This window comes from Tachypleus tridentatus, chromosome 4 (assembly GCF_004210375.1).
Source record: "Tachypleus tridentatus isolate NWPU-2018 chromosome 4, ASM421037v1, whole genome shotgun sequence".
Classification (NCBI taxonomy): domain Eukaryota; kingdom Metazoa; phylum Arthropoda; class Merostomata; order Xiphosura; family Limulidae; genus Tachypleus; species Tachypleus tridentatus.
The window spans coordinates 23,540,916-23,560,859 of record NC_134828.1 but is presented as its reverse complement, the minus strand read 5'-3'; the positions used below and the strand labels follow the sequence as shown (position 1 = coordinate 23,560,859).

The window sequence follows — 19,944 nt, the reverse complement described above, 5'->3', positions numbered from 1 at the left end:
TCAACACTAAGTTAATATACTATCTGGAAACCATTTCAACTCTAAGTTGATATACTATCTGGAAACCATTTCAACACCAAGTTAATATACTATCTGGAAACCATTTCAACACTAAGTTGATATACTATCTGGAAACCATTTCAACACTAATTTAATATACTATCTGGAAACTATTTTAACACTAAGTTAATATACTATCTGGAAACCATTTCAACACTAAGTTAATATACTATCTGGAAACCATTTCAACACTAAGTTGATATACTATCTGGAAACCATTTCAACACCAAGTTAATATACTATCTGGAAACCATTTCAACACTAAGTTGATATACTATCTGGAAACCATTTCAACACTAATTTAATATACTATCTGGAAACTATTTTAACACTAAGTTAATATACTATCTGGAAACCATTTCAACACTAAGTTAATATACTATCTGGAAACCATTTCAACACTAAGTTAATATACTATCTGGAAACCATTTCAACACTAAGTTGATATACTATCTGGAAACCATTTCAACACTAAGTTAATATACTATCTGGAAACTATTTTAACACTAAGTTAATATACTATCTAGAAACCATTTCAACACTAAGTTAATATACTATCTGGAAACCATTTCAACACTAAGTTAATATACTATATAGAAACCATTTCAACACTAAGTTAATATACTATCTGGAAACCATTTCAACACTAAGTTAATATACTATCTGGAAACCATTTCAACACTAAGTTAATATACTATATAGAAACCATTTCAACACTAAGTTGATATACTATCTGGAAACCATTTCAACACTAAGTTAATATACTATCTTGAAATTATTTTAACTCTAAAATAAAACTAACTGGTAATTTTTCCAACACTAAGTTAATATACCATGCGGATAGCATTTCAGCACTAAATAAAGTGTCCGGAAACTATTTCAACATTAGACTAATAATTCTTAATAAAAAGGTAAAAATGCATAATAGTATATTTATAGATAAAACCAGTGGTTTTTTTGAAGATATTGATTCTTGTTGTTGATGTTTGTAACTCATAAACTACGGAGAAAATTGCGTAACTGAAACAATCTGCATAACAGATAATATTATTATTTTATTTTAGTTGTCTGGAGTGCACATGAAGCCCATTTCTATGGGAGAATCAGACGAGAGCCATCTCGCAAGACTGAACAACACAACCACTGCAGCCACATTGGATAACTATCTACCGCCAGGGCATAAGGCTATCCTGGAGATGCACGCTAACAGCCAATCAAATGCCATCATTTATGTGATGGTGGTGTTACTGTTGTACGCCCTAGCGTTAGTAGTGGTAGTGATAAAGTATGTTAGAACAGAACGGTACGAGTCCCGTCTCACAAGTTTGTATGATACATTCATTCAGAGAGATATGTTTGTCCGACTTTCGAAACGACAGCAGGGAGTCCCAACAACAGCAGCGACCCCTATAGTAGATGGCGTGGATGATAACGTAAGACCTCACTCGCCCACTTCGCGATCTGTTCCAATGAAGACAACAGATGAAGCTGTAAGCAAAGTATAAAGAGAAAGAAACGTGAATTATGCGAGTACATTAGTTAATGTACCGACAGCCAAATGTACTATATAGATAAGTATCAGTACTTACATTTTAACGGTACAATAACAGTGCTCGAACTAAGTACATTTCGTACAAATGTTAATGTGTGTTGGCTGAACCATTTGACTGTACCCGTTCTAATATTCACAGTAATGAGTCCGTCTAAGTTTGAACTAAAAGCTTTTGTTTTAGGTTGGAATGTATTAAAAAATTATCCTTAAATCGCGAACACATGTCACACCTGACTTGGATAAGCTTTGAACGGTAGTAACTTTTCGTACTCGATAATGTAGACTGAAAACTTCCGTGTTGAATCAAAATATGGAATAATGTTGATACAATCACTTGTATGTACTGCATACCAGCACTACAGTTAGTGTTGGAACGTTGCATCAAACCGTATCGTCTTACTTTCACTACATTCTCATATATATAGATACAGTTAACGTTTTCAATAAGCTTTACAATAGGCTTAAGGACGCCAACGTGTTTTAACGACTGTATATAAATACAGTTAGTATTTTCAATAAGGTTTACAGTTGGCTTAAGAATACTAACATATTTCAAAGACTGTACATAGATACAGTTAACGTTTTCAATGAGGTTTACAGTAGGCTTAAGAACGTCAACATGTTTTAAAGACTGTACATAAATACAGTTAACGTTTTCAATGAGGTTTACAGTAGGCTTAAGAACGTCAACATGTTTTAAAGACGAACAAAAGTATGAGCAATAACGAGACTGAGCACGTGCGTTTACAATGTACAAACTTAATTAACAAACGACAAGTACAAAGTTTGGACGATGAGGCTTGTGTTCCTGATATATCCACGTGTTGACTGACAGATGGTGGCGCGCGACATCTGATCCTTTATTGGTTTTTAATTCCAATCTGTCGGTTGGTTCAAATAGTTCTTGAAAGAAACAATCACGTTTCCGTAGATCAATTTGTTTTTGGGGGACACTTGAGTATCGACACTTTTTTCAGTAAAACTTTCGTTCAGCAACATTATAATTAAATGTTATTGTTCTCGTCTTTAGAACTATTGTCATTTTGTTAACTTCTAAGAGACGTTTTACTGTCAATATGCTCTTAATGCCAGTTTTCGTATACTGAGCACGTGTTATGTACTGTCAAACCAGCTCAAAGGGAAAATGTACACATCTCCTTAATACCAATTCGCGTCTGTTGCTCACGCGTATGTATTTTCAATCCAGCTAATGAGTTTGTTTGTTTGTTTTGGAATTTCGCACAAAGCTACTCGAGGGCTATCTGTGCTAGCCGTCCCTAATTTAGCAGTGTAAGGGAAGGCAGCTAGTCATCACCACCCACCGCCAACTCTTGGGCTACTCTTTTACCAACGAAAAGTGGGATTGACCGTCACATTATAACGCCCCCACGGCTGGGAGGGCGAGCATGTTTGGCGCGACTCGGGCGCGAACCCGCGACCCTCAGATTACGAAGCGCACGCCTTAACGCGCTAGGCCATGCCAGGCCCCAGCTAATGAGAAAAAGTTAAGTTCGTGGACGCAATCTCATCCCAGCTTCAAGCGGAAACTATCATCTTAGTACCAGTTACCAACCACTTAGCATTTGTTACACTCTTGTCTCAGCCCCCCCCCCCCAAAATTTAATATCAAAATGCAATAAGACAAACAAATGTCAAAACAAAAAATAATCGTGACTGTTTATAAGTATGTAACAAATGAAACTACAATCTTCAGTTATTGTAAAGTTCCCTTTAAGATTTTATTAGTTTCTATAATACAATACAAGTTCATAAAGAGCCTATAAATTAAAAAAAAAAAGAAAAAAACACTCGTGTAGGTTAAAATAGTTTTCGGGCCCGGCATAGGCCAAGCGTGTTGAGCCGTTCGACTCGTAATCCGAGGGTCGCGGGTTTGAATCCCGGTCGCAGCACCAAACATGCTCGCCCTTTCAGCCGTGGGGACGTTATAATGTGACGATCACTCCCACTATTCGTTGGTAAAAGAGTAGCCCAAGAGTTGGCGGTGGGTGGTGATGACTAGCTGCCTTCCCTCTAGTCTTACACTGCAAAATTAGGAACGGCTAGCGCAGATATCCCTCGAGTAGCTTTGCGCGAAGTTCAAAACAAACAAACAAAAAAGTTTATCGTTGATTAGCGCGAAAACAAAAGAAAAATAAAACATTAGGAAACAATGTTTGTGCAACATGCTACTAGGTGTCAGGCTCTTCGTTTTTCCTATAGACCCACATTTGGCTTAAATGGTTACGAGATATTCTTCTGAACTGTGTATATGCGTGTACATTTTTGTGTCCATTGTTGAATATTTCTATTCGTTGGAAACTCGATATTTCAAAATATTAATATTTTAAATAAATAATCATATTTTAATGAATCTGACTTTGTTGAATAAAAAATATCAAATCGATTGTTGTTTACAATAAAAGAAAAATAAACAGTTAAACAGTGACAAACAGGTTATTCCCGACTTAATGAAGCACCTTAGCGTTTGTGACCTTGTTTTACCTAAAACAATTGTGTTCTTTCTACAAGTCGTCAGTTTTTGGAGACATTTCTGAACATGCGCACTATGTGTATTACGCGAACGTTTAAGCTGTCATCTTATTATTGTTGAATTTCGACAAAGTTTGTGAACTTGTGGTGTTTGGAAATTTTCTTATTTGCTCTTTGTAAGAAATAAGATGGTTGTACCTTTGTAAAATAAAGTGGTGTGTTATTAACCTGCATTTAAACTGAGGTTATCTATACTCTTCCAGGTTACATTGAAAATTTCAACCAGAGAACGTTGATTAAACAGCCAGATCAAGATTCAAATATAACTGTTCTTAATTTTAAACCAGTGATAGAAAATATGGTAGCGCCTGCTGTTACAAGAGCTTTATCCATTCTTGAAATTAATAATAGGACCGACTGTCACTCTTATAACACATCCACAGTTGAAAGTGTGGAAAGTATTCAGCGGAATCGCGGCGCGAACCTTGAACCCTCTGCTTTACTTACTATTAGACCACGTTCGATTCTGATCACAAAAGATTGAAATACGTTAGATGATCTAATTCTAATAGATTAATTTTATACACAATGGGTTATCTTTGCTATGCCCACCACGAATATCGAAACTCGATTTTTAGCGTCATAAGTCCGCAGACTTATCACTGATCCACTGGGGCGAGCTCATAAGTAAAAATCTAACAGTGTTTAACATTAAGGTTGTTCACGATCTAAGACAAAATACAAGCTAAAACACTATAAATATTTCGATTTATGTAATTTTTAGCTCACCTACATACTCATTGTGGAAAACCTTGTGATGACGTTGCACGAGAAATAAATTATACCTCATAAAACTTAACCCTCGTACCTGCATAAGTGTTAAGAGTACATCTATGAAGTTGCCACGAGCGATGTAAATGTGATATTTTTCTCTGCAAAGCAATTAATTATAAATCTATCACTTCCATTCATATCCACTTAACTAGAGTTCTTCTAATGATCGTATGAATCCCACACAGACAACTAACAAAGAAAATATTACCATTTTTTTCTTTCCTATCTTCTATTTTGAATTACGGATATTTTCGTGCATCCAGTAGATATACTAATCATAATAAACTGCTGCTTAGATTCCAACTCTTTGTTGGTGTTATTTTACATTCAAAACAACACATTCAACAAATAAAAAAAGAAAAATTCCCTTCAAAACACTTGTTCGGGTGCCGTCAAGATCGAAGTTACGCAATGGGAATCTATGCTATGGCCACCAGGGGTATCGGAATCCGACTTTTAACGTTATTAGCCTTCAGATTTACCATTGAATCACTAGAAGGGTAAACATTTCTGAGATATTACGCAGCCATCCAGTTTCTAGTAACAAAGTCTGATAAAATTTCAGTTGCCCATATATCAGACGTTTTTATTATTATAAAAGTGTTTGGTGATATGGATGTCTAAATGGCATGGTTTTCCTGCCTACCTTTCTTTAAAATTCAATAATAGCATTTCTTTAAGTCCCCACTAGAGGCGCTGCAGTTTCATATATCTTTAAAATTCAATAATAGCATTTCTTTAAGTCCCCACTAGAGGCGCTGCAGTTTCATATATCTTTAAAATTCAATAATAGCATTTCTTTAAGTCCTCACTAGAGGCGCTGCAGTCTGACTGAGGACTTACAACGTTAGAAACCGAGTTTCGATACCTGTGGCGGACAAAGCACAGTTAGCCCATTGGGTAGCATAGTGCTTAATTACAGTCAATACCTTGGAGTGAAATTTGTGCGAAACATTGCGATCCTGCTTATTTATTTAACCTTATATAGAGTCCTCAAAATTTGTTTCCCGAGTGAAAACATTAAAATAAACTGAAACGTGTTTTCAAACAATCCCTTAAAGGCAAAACCATTATGAGTTACAAAGTTTGCTTGTTTGTTACTAAACGCAAAACTACGCTGTAGAATATCCATTCTGTGCTCACTGCGCGCATTGAATACTGTTTTTGTTTTATAAGCCCTTACACTTAGTTAAGTCATCGGGTAAGCGGATGAATGTCTCAAAATGAAAGCACTATTTTAATAAGCGATGTAATAAATAATAAAAATTATCCCTGGAGGTTAGGACACTCGACCCGTATTCTGTAGATCGCGGGATCCAAACCCGTCACAGAACTTGCCCGCCATTTTAACTTCGAGAACGTTATAATGTGACGATCAATCGTGCTATTTCTTGGTAAAGCGTAGTCCAAAATAATGACGATAGGTGGTGTTGACTAGCTGCCTTCCCTCCAGTTTATCACTTTTAAATTAGCGACACTTAGCGCAGATTGCCTTCGAATAGCTTAGCGCGAAATTCAACAAGTAAACACACTTTTGAATGCATTATTTTCATGTCACTTTTTCAAAACGCTAACATGAAAGAGATATAAAAATCTAAAACCGCTGACTGAGGGTGTTTATACATTATACAAAATACAACAATATAAAGTTTGAAGATTTCCAAAAAGCGCGGGAACTGGTCATTTAGAAGAAAGCTGTTGAACAAATAAGAAATACCGGTTTATGTGATGGCGATCTAATCACAGTATATATCTGTATGTTTACCAACATCACACAACACTTACGTTAAATGTAACTTCTCATAATCTATGTTAATGACAATTTCAATACGTGTAAATATAGATGGAATACGTTCGGACGTTTCTTATCTCGATAACACTTAATCCTGATCTTTGATACAGATAAATAACTGTTCAAATAATATCATAGCCCTCAATATCAATATTTATTAAGATAAATAATTGTTCGTATAATATCATGACCCTCCATATCAGTCTGATAAAGCTATAGAAATGCCAAAATAATATAATAATCTTCCATATCAGTCTCTGTGAAAGCTAAGGAAGATTTCTAATAATAGTCATTATAACATTCTATATCGATTTCTGACAAAGGTAAAAATATAATGAAACAATATTAAGTGACACACGCCCACAGAGGTTTTTTATGACATTTGTAATACGTAAACGACGCAGAATAAGCTACAAATAAGAAAGACAAGGCCAAGCTCTATACAAATAAGAAAGACAAAGCCAAGCTCTATTGGAAGAGTCTTTGATCAACAAATTAATTTCCTTTTGTAAACAAGTATTGAATGTAAGTATTTGAGAGAAATCGAAACCATAAAATCGCGTAACTTGATACTGAAGATTTTTCTTCGTAAAGCCTTAACTGTAATCAAATCTTAAGGATAAATCAGAATATGAAAAACTTATTTGCCACCAGCACGTACGAACAGGCCCACGTGACTTTAACAGTGTTACGGCTGCTGTTGTTTTGTTACTTTTGAAACTGAGCAGATGTCTCGTATCCATAGTAACGTTATTATATTCAAGGGAAAAAGTAAATATACAAAATAGTTACGTATTAAGTTGATATCAGAGATGAGGTTTGTGAACCTGGAGGCTAAACCAACGAAGAGTCTTAAAAAACATTTCGGTTCATATTAATCACATTAGAAAACCTTTCTGTGACCCATATCTTACAGTAGAATATGTGGATGTAATCTTTACTGTCACGTTACAGGACTTGCACGGACTTTTACACTATATTCACACTGGGAAGCCTACATGTGACCTTCACATTATATTAACACAGGGAAGCCTGCATGTGACCTTCACGTTATATTAACACTGGGAAGCCTACATGTGACCTTCACATTATATTAACACAGGGAAGCCTACATTGATCTTCACGTTATATTCACATTCGGGACTATGCATGTTTCAGCTTAGCTGACAGGCTAGTGGATGCTTACTTATCTAGTGTGTACAGATTTATATAAAAGAAAACATCTGAAGGAAAACAGATTTTTTGTCCACGTATTAATACACAGAAATAACTGCCAGATAATTTAAAACTAATCATAGGACTTCAAAACATTTGGTTACCCAGTTTTGTAATATAAATAATTCGTCATGACGCGTGGCCTGTCACAAAAACACAGTACTAGTTGTATTAACGAGATGAATGATCGTGAAAGTTTCTAATTAATATTAAGTAAAGATGTAGAATCCAGTCTTCACATTGGAAAACATGCGATTCACTTGTTTTGATCAAGTTTCAAAACCTGAAGGCAGTGGAAAAAGAATACTGGTTTAAGAATTGAAACTTCTATTGCTTCACAAGATCCAGATATGGCAAAGTGTGAATTGGTAAACAGAGGAAGATGATCTCACTCTACAACAAAAAGAAGAAACTTCTATTGCTTCACAAGATCCAGATATGACAAAGTGTGAATTGGTAAACAGAGGAAGATGATCTCACTCTACAACAAAAAGAAGAAACTTCTATTGTTTCACAAGATCCAGATATGGCAAAGTGTGGATTGGTAAACAGAGGATGATGATCTCACTCTACAACAAAAAGAAGAAACTTGTATTGCTTAACAAGATCCAGATATGGCAAAGTGTGGATTGGTAAACAGAGGAAGATGATCTCACTCTACAACAAAAAGAAGAAACTTCTATTGCTTCACAAGATCCAGATATGGCAAAGTGTGGATTGGTAAACAGAGGAAGATGATCTCACTCTACAACAAAAAGAAGAAACTTCTATTGTTTCACAAGATCCAGATATGGCAAAGTGTGGATTGGTAAACAGAGGATGATGATCTCACTCTACAACAAAAAGAAGAAACTTTTATTGCTTCACAAGATCCAGATATGGCAAAGTGTGGATTGGTAAACAGAGGATGATGATCTCACTCTACAACAAAAAGAAGAAACTTCTATTGTTTCACAAGATCCAGATATGGCAAAGTGTGGATTGGTAAACAGAGGAAGATGATCTCACTCTACAACAAAAAGAAGAAACTTCTATTGTTTCACAAGATCCAGATATGGCAAAGTGTGGATTGGTAAACAGAGGAAGATGATCTCACTCTACAACAAAAAGAAGAAACTTGTATTGCTTAACAAGATCCAGATATGGCAAAGTGTGGATTGGTAAACAGAGGAAGATGATCTCACTCTACAACAAAAAGAAGAAACTTCTATTGCTTCACAAGATCCAGATATGGCAAAGTGTGGATTGGTAAACAGAGGAAGATGATCTCACTCTACAACAAAAAGAAGAAACTTCTTTTGTTTCACAAGATCCAGATATGGCAAAGTGTGGATTGGTAAACAGAGGATGATGATCTCACTCTACAACAAAAAGAAGAAACTTCTATTGTTTCACAAGATCCAGATATGGCAAAGTGTGGATTGGTAAACAGAGAATGATGATCTCACTCTAGAACAAAATGAAGAAACTTCTTTTGCTTCACAAGATCCAGATATGGCAAAGTGTGGATTGGTAAACAGAGGATGATGATCTCACTCTAGAACAAAATGAAGAAACTTCTATTGCTTCACAAGATCCAGATATGGCAAAGTGTGGATTGGTAAACAGAGGATGATGATCTCACTCTAGAACAAAATGAAGAAACTTGTATTGCTTCACAAGATCCAGATATGGCAAAGTGTGGATTGGTAAACAGAGGATGATGATCTCACTCTAGAACAAAATGAAGAAATTTCTATTGCTTCACAAGATCCAGATATGGCAAAGTGTGGATTGGTAAACAGAGGAAGACGATCTCACTCTAGAACAAAAAGAAGAAACTTCTATTGTTTCACAAGATCCAGATATGGCAAAGTGTGGATTGGTAAACAGAGGAAGATGATCTCACTCTACAACAAAAAGAAGAAACTTCTATTGCTTCACAAGATCCAGATATGGCAAAGTGTGGATTGGTAAACAGAGGAAGATGACCTCACTCTAGAACAAAATATAGAAACTTCTATTGCTTCACAAGATCCAGATATGGCAAAGTGTGGATTGGTAAACAAAGGAAGATGATCTCACTCTACAACAAAAAGAAGAAACTTCTATTGCTTCACAAGATCCAGATATGGCAAAGTGTGGATTGGTAAACAGAGGAAGATGATCTCACTCTAGAACAAAATGAAGAAATTTCTATTGCTTCACAAGATCCAGATATGGCAAAGTGTGGATTGGTAAACAGAGGAAGACGATCTCACTCTAGAACAAAAAGAAGAAACTTCTATTGTTTCACAAGATCCAGATATGGCAAAGTGTGAATTGGTAAACAGAGGAAGACGATCTCACTCTAGAACAAAAAGAAGAAACTTCTATTGTTTCACAAGATCCAGATATGGCAAAGTGTGAATTGGTAAACAGAGGAAGACGATCTCACTCTAGAACAAAAAGAAGAAACTTCTATTGTTTCACAAGATCCAGATATGGCAAAGTGTGAATTGGTAAACAGAGGATGATGATCTCACTCTACAACAAAAAGAAGAAACTTCTATTGCTTCACAAGATTCAGATATGGCAAAGTGTGGATTGGTAAACAGAGGAAGATGATCTCACTCTAGAACAAAATGAAGAAACTTCTATTGCTTCACAAGATCCAGATATGGCAAAGTGTGGATTGGTAAACAGAGGAAGACGATCTCACTCTAGAACAAAAAGAAGAAACTTCTATCGTTTCACAAGATCCAGATATGGCAAAGTGTGAATTGGTAAACAGAGGAAGATGATCTCACTCTACAACAAAAAGAAGAAACTTCTATTGTTTCACAAGATCCAGATATGGCAAAGTGTGAATTGGTAAACAGAGGATGATGATCTCACTCTACAACAAAAAGAAGAAACTTGTATTGCTTCACAAGATCCAGATATGGCAAAGTGTGGATTGGTAAACAGAGGATGATGATCTCACTCTAGAACAAAATGAAGAAACTTCTATTGCTTCACAAGATCCAGATATGGCAAAGTGTGGATTGGTAAACAGAGGAAGATGATCTCACTCTAGAACAAAATGAAGAAACTTCTATTGCTTCACAAGATTCAGATATGGCAAAATGTGGATTGGTAAACAGAGAATGATGATCTCACTCTAGAACAAAATGAAGAAACTTCTATTGCTTCACAAGATTCAGATATGGCAAAGTGTGGATTGGTAAACAGAGAATGATGATCTCACTCTAGAACAAAATGAAGAAACTTCTTTTGCTTCACAAGATCCAGATATGGCAAAGTGTGGATTGGTAAACAGAGGATGATGATCTCACTCTAGAACAAAATGAAGAAACTTCTATTGCTTCACAAGATCCAGATATGGCAAAGTGTGGATTGGTAAACAGAGGATGATGATCTCACTCTAGAACAAAATGAAGAAACTTGTATTGCTTCACAAGATCCAGATATGGCAAAGTGTGGATTGGTAAACAGAGGAAGATGATCTCACTCTAGAACAAAATGAAGAAACTTCTATTGCTTCACAAGATCCAGATATGGCAAAGTGTGGATTGGTAAACAGAGGATGATGATCTCACTCTAGAACAAAATGAAGAAACTTCTATTGCTTCACAAGATCCAGATATGGCAAAGTGTGGATTGGTAAACAGAGGAAGATGATCTCACTCTAGAACAAAATGAAGAAACTTCTATTGCTTCACAAGATTCAGATATGGCAAAGTGTGGATTGGTAAACAGAGGATGATGATCTCACTCTAGAACAAAATGAAGAAACTTCTATTGCTTCACAAGATTCAGATATGGCAAAGTGTGGATTGGTAAACAGAGGAAGACGATCTCACTCTAGAACAAAATGAAGAAACTTCTATTGCTTCACAAGATCCAGATATGGCAAAGTGTGGATTGGTAAACAGAGGATGATGATCTCACTCTAGAACAAAATGAAGAAACTTACATTGCTTCACAAGATCCATATATGGCAAAGTGTGGATTGGTAAACAGAGGATGATGATCTCACTCTAGAACAAAATGAAGAAACTTCTATTGCTTCACAAGATCCATATATGGCAAAGTGTGGATTGGTAAACAGAGGATGATGATCTCACTCTAGAACAAAATGAAGAAACTTCTATTGTTTCACAAGATCCAGATATGGCAAAGTGTGGATTGGTAAACAGACGATGATGATCTCACTCTACAACAAAAAGAAGAAATCTAGAGGAATTAAGGTTGTAAATGAACCGAAGAACGAAAATCTATACGAGATTGATCGAAAACTGAGGTAAGTTTGAAGTCATTAGACAAGTCAGAAGAATGTGAAACACTGACACGTGTATTGTGGAGTTCGGTTCAGAAAAACCAGTAAAAGAAAACAAGCACTCAAGATGACACGTTGTTTAAGTGATAGAAAACAGTTACTGTATAAACCCGAAAACATTGTCGAGCCTGCTATAGTCGTGTTCAGCTAATAAAAATTAAAAGAACGACCTTTGTCTTCTAGACTGTTGAAGAGGGTACGAACAGAGTTAATAACAGATGGCGTCATTGCTGTTGTTGTTTGTTATTGAGCACAAAATTACACTAAAGGTTATCTGTGTTCTGCACACCATGTGTATCGAAACTCGATTTTTAGCAGTATAAGTCCGCAGACAAACTGTTGTGCCACTTGGGGACAGTTTATCAAAACTGACAAACTGGAACATAGGGTCTCTCTATGGTACTGATATGTTTAAATAAAGCTGTGTTTTAAAGAATGTTAGAAATGAACTTCACAAACAGTTGGAAGTCGTCTGAGACTGACCGAAGCTTCAGAAGAAGGATTACTATTTAATTGTTTTCTATCACATATGACGTAATTAAAAATTTTCACTCAATACTTAAATGAATGACAAAGTAATTATAATATTACTTTTACAGTTAATCTATTTTTAAATAATAAGACAAGAGAGGGTTAATATTTATGAAAGAAGATTTACGTCTCATTTTAAATAAGTACAGGGGTAGACAAAAAAGTGGCTCCACCTAGAAAATATTGTTAATTTGTTATATCTTTTATTATATAACAGAAAAAGATAAAAAAACTGTGTATTTTTATAACACACTCAACGAGATCTGTTCAGATATGATCTCAAATCCTAATTTTAACGCTGGCTTTTGTAAATACGTGAAATGTTCATGATTTTAAGTTACGTTTTCTCACAAACATTGAGTGATTTACTGCCATCTTTCTTTGAGTACATCAAAAAGTTCATCCTCCGTGTTTGGCTTGCAATCTTTCGTTAATCAGTTTAACTCTACAGCCCATAAGTTTTCAGTTGTATTAACACCAGGTGGTTGACCTGGTCATTCAATAACATCGATTCTCTTATTTCTATTTTAACGACACCACAACTAAAAAACTTTTAAAACCATTTTGTAGGCTAATTAGAGTAAAATGATCTAAGAAACTGTAGGAGGTGCACAACACTATTTATGAGAAAACGTAACTTAAAATCATGAACACTTCACGTATTTACAAAAGCCAGTGTTAAAAATTGGGTTTTGAGATTATATTTGAACAGATCTCGTTGAGTGTGTTCTTAAAACATATAATCTTACATATTTTTCTGTTATCTAATAAAAGATATAACAAATGGACAACATTTTCAAGATTGGCCACTTTTTTGATAACCCCCTCTACATTTTTAAAATTTTAGGTTAAACTTAGTTTTGATATTAACGTAAAAAAAACGACAGACGTTCTGGAAAAATGAAGCTCAAAGTTACAACTTAAGAGGATCCATCGGATTTATAGATATTTAAGAAAAAAGAAACTCAAAGAATTTTAAATAGCTAGTAATAATAAACTGATATTACAGTATGAGTGAGTCTGTCATATTTCTCTTGACTTTCAAATTTCAGGAAGTTTTTATAACCCTCAGACTCAGCGGATGACATAATTTTTGTACTCAACGTACCACAACTCCTGTCTCGCATCAGTCTAGTCTACACCACTTGACAAATAGCCATTACAATATAAAACTTTACTTTCGCAAACAAAAACTTCAAATGAGGAAAAACTAGTGATTAAAGTTTATTTAAAATGAAAAAAAAAAAGCCGGTAGCATAGACCACTCTGGAGATGGGGTAAAGTCCCCCAAAAAATTCTCTATCTTATTAATAATTCCTGAGTAATAGGTGTAAGGTTTGCGGCATCTTAAGCCCAATTCGAAAGTCTCGTATTCATATTATTAAAGTATATTTTGAATTTAGAAAAAAAAAAAGAAATTAGTTTAATTTAATTCGAATGTTATCTTTGTTTTTTAATTACCAATTCGTCAACCAATAATATTTCATAGCAAAACAGAAACAAGTTTAAAATGAAAAACGTTAAAACCCATTTCCATCCATTTTGTTTTTCTGGTTTCTTGTTTCAGTATACCAGATGTCACGATCATTCTAGGAAGGTGCAGCTTTGATGGTAAACAACGCCCTGGTTCAGATATTTTTGTGAACAACGCCCTGGTTCAGATATTTTTGTGAACAACGCCCTGGTTCAGATATTTTTTGTGAACAACGCCCTGGTTTAGATTCTTTCGTGAACAACGCTCTGGTTCAGATTTTTTGATGAACAAGTTAAAATAATTAGATAATACGAACCTCCATTCGAAATGTCTTAGTGAAATTAATCTACGTAACTGTGTGTTGTCAAGAGTAAAAAAAAAAAAAAAAGCGTACGTAATACTTACGAAACGTAAGTCTGACAGAGAAAGCTCTCGCACAGAAACCAATGAACAAAGCTAACTACAGCCTAAGTCGAGTTGACTTGAATAACTTATATCGGGTCCTATACTGGAGCAATGCTGCAAAGGGACATACATTGATACCTCCAACCTCCTGCTGCAAAGGGACATACATTGATACCTCCAACCTCCTCTGAAGAATACTTGATGCGAAATCTCATTAAATTTGAGCTTGCGATGTGCATATCCAAAACTCGGATCTCAGAAACTACCGCACGGATCGCCACCAATCATAGCTGAGTAATATTATTTATAACTAGCCAGTATATTTATAGTCGAGCAATAAATAAAGCAGTTAAAATGTTCACAAAAATTATATGTTTCAGATCTTACCAATAAAAGTCACAAACACTTAAAAGTATATGTGTGTGTTTTCTTATAGCAAAGCCACATCGTGCTGTCTGCTGAGTCCACCGAGAGGAATCAAACCGCCAATTTTAGCGTTGTAAATCCCTAGAGTTACGGCTGTACTAGCGGGGAACAAATAGAAGTAAGTTTTAAATATAAAACAATAAAAAACTTAAAAGTATTTGTTTTTCTTTAGTGAAAATCTCATGAGAATTACGACAGAGAACAAAGTACTTTCGTTGATGACTGTGTCTACAACTAAATACTTTAATAAAATCTACTCTCTAATGTAATGCTGTGATGATAGCTCCTTTTTATACTAAAATATCAATAAAACCATTTTCTCATGGATGGTGAACATCATTGAATGTCGCGTATACGTACATCGCTGTGGAACTGTCAGACAATTCCAGAAAAGAGCGCAAACCCAGTAGTTTTCCACAGGAACTAACAGTTATACTTGTCCAGAGGGCGCGTATTTCTGCTATAATTTAAATGTTCTCTTTGTTATGTCAACATTAAATGTATGCACTTTAATAAATATGTATCTATCCTTTGGTGTTTGGCCCGGCATGGCCAAGCGTGTTAAGGCGTGCGACTCGTAATCTGAGGGTCGCGGGTTCGCATCCCCGTCGCGCCAAATATTCTCGCCCTCTCAGCCGTGGGGGCGTTATAATGTCACGGTCAATTCGTTGGTAAAAGAGCAGCCCAAGAGTTGGCGGTGGGTGGTGATGACTAGCTGCCTTTCCTATAGTCTTACACTGCTAAATTAGGGACGGCTAGCGCGGATAGCCCTCGTGTAGCTTTACGTGAAATTCACAACAAAAGAAACAAACCATTCGCCGATGTTCAGTCTATGAAACAGAAACAATTTTGTATCAGAGTAAACATATATCCATATATCTATCTGATCATCTCTTTGTTTATTCGTCTTTATATGAAATATACATACAACTTTTTGTAACAGCACACCTGCCAGTCTGTTGTCCTCCACTGTCAAAGCGGCATGTCTGCGGACTTAAACGCTAGAAACTGCGTCTCGATAGTCGTAGTGGGCAGAGCTTAGACAGCCCATTGTGCAGCTATACGCTTAACTATAAAACAAACCAATCTGCTCGTTTGTCCATCTGTTGTCTACTTACCCGTCTATCTAAGATACAGGCAGACGTTTCGTGAGACATGATAACCTCACATAAACTTCCTTCAGAAAATATTTCATTGAATCACAGGAGCTGATAATGATTCTGTTTTATCGGTTCTCTTTATTCACAAATAATCCAGACTTAGTTTCTCAGAGGTTTAACAGGGTATGGAAGACTTGTATATACATGAAAAAAAAACAACTCAGAACATGCTTGTGATCTAACTAACTACTCTTCGTCTCTTACATACAGAATATCGTTTTATAAGAAGTTCCAACATCATTCTGGATTAACATGAACGATAACAACTTCTGTAATGACAAGTTTTGAAGAGTTTAACAGTCGTATATATCGCATCTGCTTCTAACAATATAGACGTTTTCTTAAGGATATCAGGTCATCCCGTAAGTAATGTCTCAAAATGTAATATAAAAAGTGCATCATTATTTCTGTCTTTGTAGAAGGCTTTAATGACTAAAATATATAGTAGAACGTGTATAAAAATGTTCAGACAAATAAAAGAAACTAACCCAACTCCACTTTTTCAGATCGTTAATCAAATAAACCCTTATGAAGATGGATGTGTCTGAGGAGCACATTAAACATATAATACTTTATGAGTTTAATAAAGACAATAGTGCAGCAGAAACTACACGAAACATTCAAGGTGTTTATGGTGCGGAGTGTCTTAATGAATGAAAATGTCAAAGGTGGTTTCAAAAGTTCAGATCAGGTAACTAGAGCTTAAGTGATGCGCCACGTTCAGGTCATCCTGCTGAGTTTAATGATGACTTGCTACTGGCTGCTCTTGATGAAGATTGGGTTGTAACAGTTAAAGAACTAGCACAGAAGGTTAATTCAACCTATTTAACAGTTCATCGTCATCTGCAACATCTTAGAAAGGTGTCAAAACTTAGAAATGGGTCCCCATCATTTGACAGAAGCCAACCTTAGAGCAAGAGTGGACATTTACACTTCTCTGCACTCTCGTGAACGTAACTCACTCTTTTTGAACAGGTTAGTGACTGGAGATGAAAAATAGATATATTATAGAAATGTTAAGCGCCGCAGATAATAGCTTAAATCCAGATCCAGATTACAATTTCAGAGGTGCAGCTGGTGAGAGAAACCCACACTACCCCAACCAAAGAAACCTCAGTGGCTTGATCAGATATCTTGGTCTAACGAAGTTTAATGCCGAGACTATATTTGGGGTCTGATACGTCGTGAAAGTGATTTACATTACAGTCGTAAATCTCGAGAAACTACTCACTTCTAAACATTTTTGTATACATGTAAATCTTGATTCATATGTTGTTTTATTCAGACCTTATGTAAATGAAAATGTGCAAATTTGCCCGTTTTTACATATAAAATAGGTTAATTTCTAAATTTCATTATCCAGGTCACAAAACCAAAGTTTGAAGGGAATAATGGCCATTTTCTGTACTTTTAGAACATAAGCAATTAAGAAATAACACATACTATCCAGGAACATAATTTGTTTAACACAGTGTTATTGATTAAATAACACTAAAAGCGTTTGAAATCCTTTCTCTTTTTTTGAACCTCAAATCGGACATTACTTAAGGGATGACCTGATTTCTAAACTTAACTGATTTCAGACAGTTCCCGTAAGTAACGGTATTTAAGTTTTGTATATACTTTAAAAAATAAAAGAATCTAAGTTTCATGTTTATAATATATAAAAGCGAAAAAACGTTTCACATCAACAACAACCTTTCTTACAACCATTGTAACGCAGGGCCAGGGTGTACCCACGCTAACGCAAGGTTGTCGTAACCATTACAACACAAAGACAGAACGTTTATTTCACTCTTTTACTTTTCAGCCTCACGCGATAAAAAAAAGAATAAAGCTAGTCTTAATCACACAAGGAAATCAGACAATTTAGATTCACTATTTGTTACTATTCGAGATGCTCCCCGCTAGTATAGCGGTAAGTCTACAGATTTATAACACTAAAATCAGAGATTCGCTTCGCCTCTGTGAGCTCAGCAGATAGCCCAATGTGGTTTAGCCATAATAAAACGCATACTATCAGAGACTTTTATGGAGAGTTATGATAATACCTGAACATTTATTTAGCTTTATTAGTGATTGATATAAGAGTTTATAACATTATTTTAACATTTCTTTAACATTATCAGATATTGATATACAGTCGTGTGAAAAAGTTAGGACACCCTATGAAATCCTGTGTATTTTTGTAACATTTTTGGATATATAGATATTTAATCTCAATTTTAACAATACTGAGAGGTTATAGGAATATAACTAAACAATTAAAACTAAAGAAAACACTTTTCCAGATCTTTTGTAAATGTAATTCTACAAAAATGCATATTCTAACTGAGGAAAAAGTTAGGACACCTCCACATTTATTCCCACTTAAAATGGCTCAACTCACACACAGGTGTATCACACCAGGTGCACATGATTATTAGATTGTTACTCAGCATTTTTAATGAGGCTTGTCCTATTTAAACCTCAGACATATAGTTTGGTGTGCTCCTGACTGTTGAAGTGAGAGTGAGCATCATGGTGAGAGCAAAAGAGCTGTCTGAGGCCTTCAGAAAGAAAATTGTAGCAGCTTATGAGTCTGGTAAGGGTTTTAAAAAGATCCCAAAAGATTTTGAAATCAGCCATTCCACTGTCCGGAAAATAGTCAACAAGTGGAGGGCTTTCAAAACAACTGCCAACATTACCAGGTCTGGTCGTCCAAGCAAGTTCACCCCGAGAGCAGACCGCAAGATGCTAAAAGAGGTCTCCAAACACCCTAACATGTCATCACGGGACCTACAGCAGGCTCTGGCTACTGTTGATGTGAAAGTGCATGCATTTACAATCAGAAAGAGACTGCACAAGTTTAACTTGCATGGGAGGTGTGCAAGGAGGAAACCTTTGCTCTCTAAGAGAAACATCAAGGCCAGACTGAAGTTTGTCAGAGAGAATGTAGACAAAGACCAGGACTTCTGGTATAATGTTCTTTGGACAGATGAGTCCAAAATTGAATTATTTGGACACCAGAACAGAGGACATGTTTGGCGTAAACCAAATACGGCATTCCAGGAAAAGAACCTCATACCAACTGTGAAGCATGGAGGTGGAAGTGTCATGTTTGGGGCTGCTTTACTGCAGCAGGACCTGGACATCTCACAATCATAGAATCCACCATGAATTCTACTGTGTATCAGAGGGTGCTTGAGGATCATGTGAGACCATCTGTAAGAAAATTAAAGCTGAAGCGGAACTGGACCCTGCAACACAACAATGACTCAAAACATACCAGTAAATCCACCAAGGACTGGCTGAAAACTAAGAAATAGAGAGACCTGGAATGGCCGAGTCAAAGCCCAGATCTTTATCCCATTGAGATGCTGTGGGGTGACTTGAAATGACTTGACATTTCTTTAACTTTCTAATGTGAATATAATGTGAAGGTCAAATGCAGACTTCCCAGTGTGAATATAACGTGAAGATCAATGTAGGCTTCCCTGTGTTTATATAATGTGAAGGTCACATGTAGGCTTCCCAGTGTGAATATAACGTGAAGGTCACATGCAGGCTTCCCTGTGTTAATATAATGTGAAGGTCACATGTAGGCTTCCCTGTGTTAATATAATGTGAAGGTCACATGTAGGCTTCCCAGTGTGAATATAGTGTAAAAGTCCGTGCAAGTCCTGTAACGTGACAGTGAAGATTACATCCACATATTCTACTGTA

The 19,944-nt window shown here is 35.8% G+C and overlaps 2 protein-coding genes across 2 annotated transcripts in view; one reads left to right on the top strand and one right to left on the bottom strand.

The window, feature by feature from the left end:
- Positions 1–4,315, top strand: part of LOC143248677 (uncharacterized) — a 61,146-nt gene extending 56,831 nt beyond the window's left edge. Inside the window, exon 2 of the mRNA XM_076497285.1 lies at positions 1,125–4,315. Within this exon, the coding sequence (XP_076353400.1) occupies positions 1,125–1,565 (441 nt within the window). The 3' untranslated portion in view covers positions 1,566–4,315. The remainder of the gene's footprint in view (positions 1–1,124) is intronic.
- The window catches only part of LOC143248679 (uncharacterized), a 46,109-nt gene that overhangs the window by 11,395 nt on the left and 14,770 nt on the right, over positions 1–19,944 (bottom strand). The gene's annotated exons all lie outside the window — the stretch shown is intronic.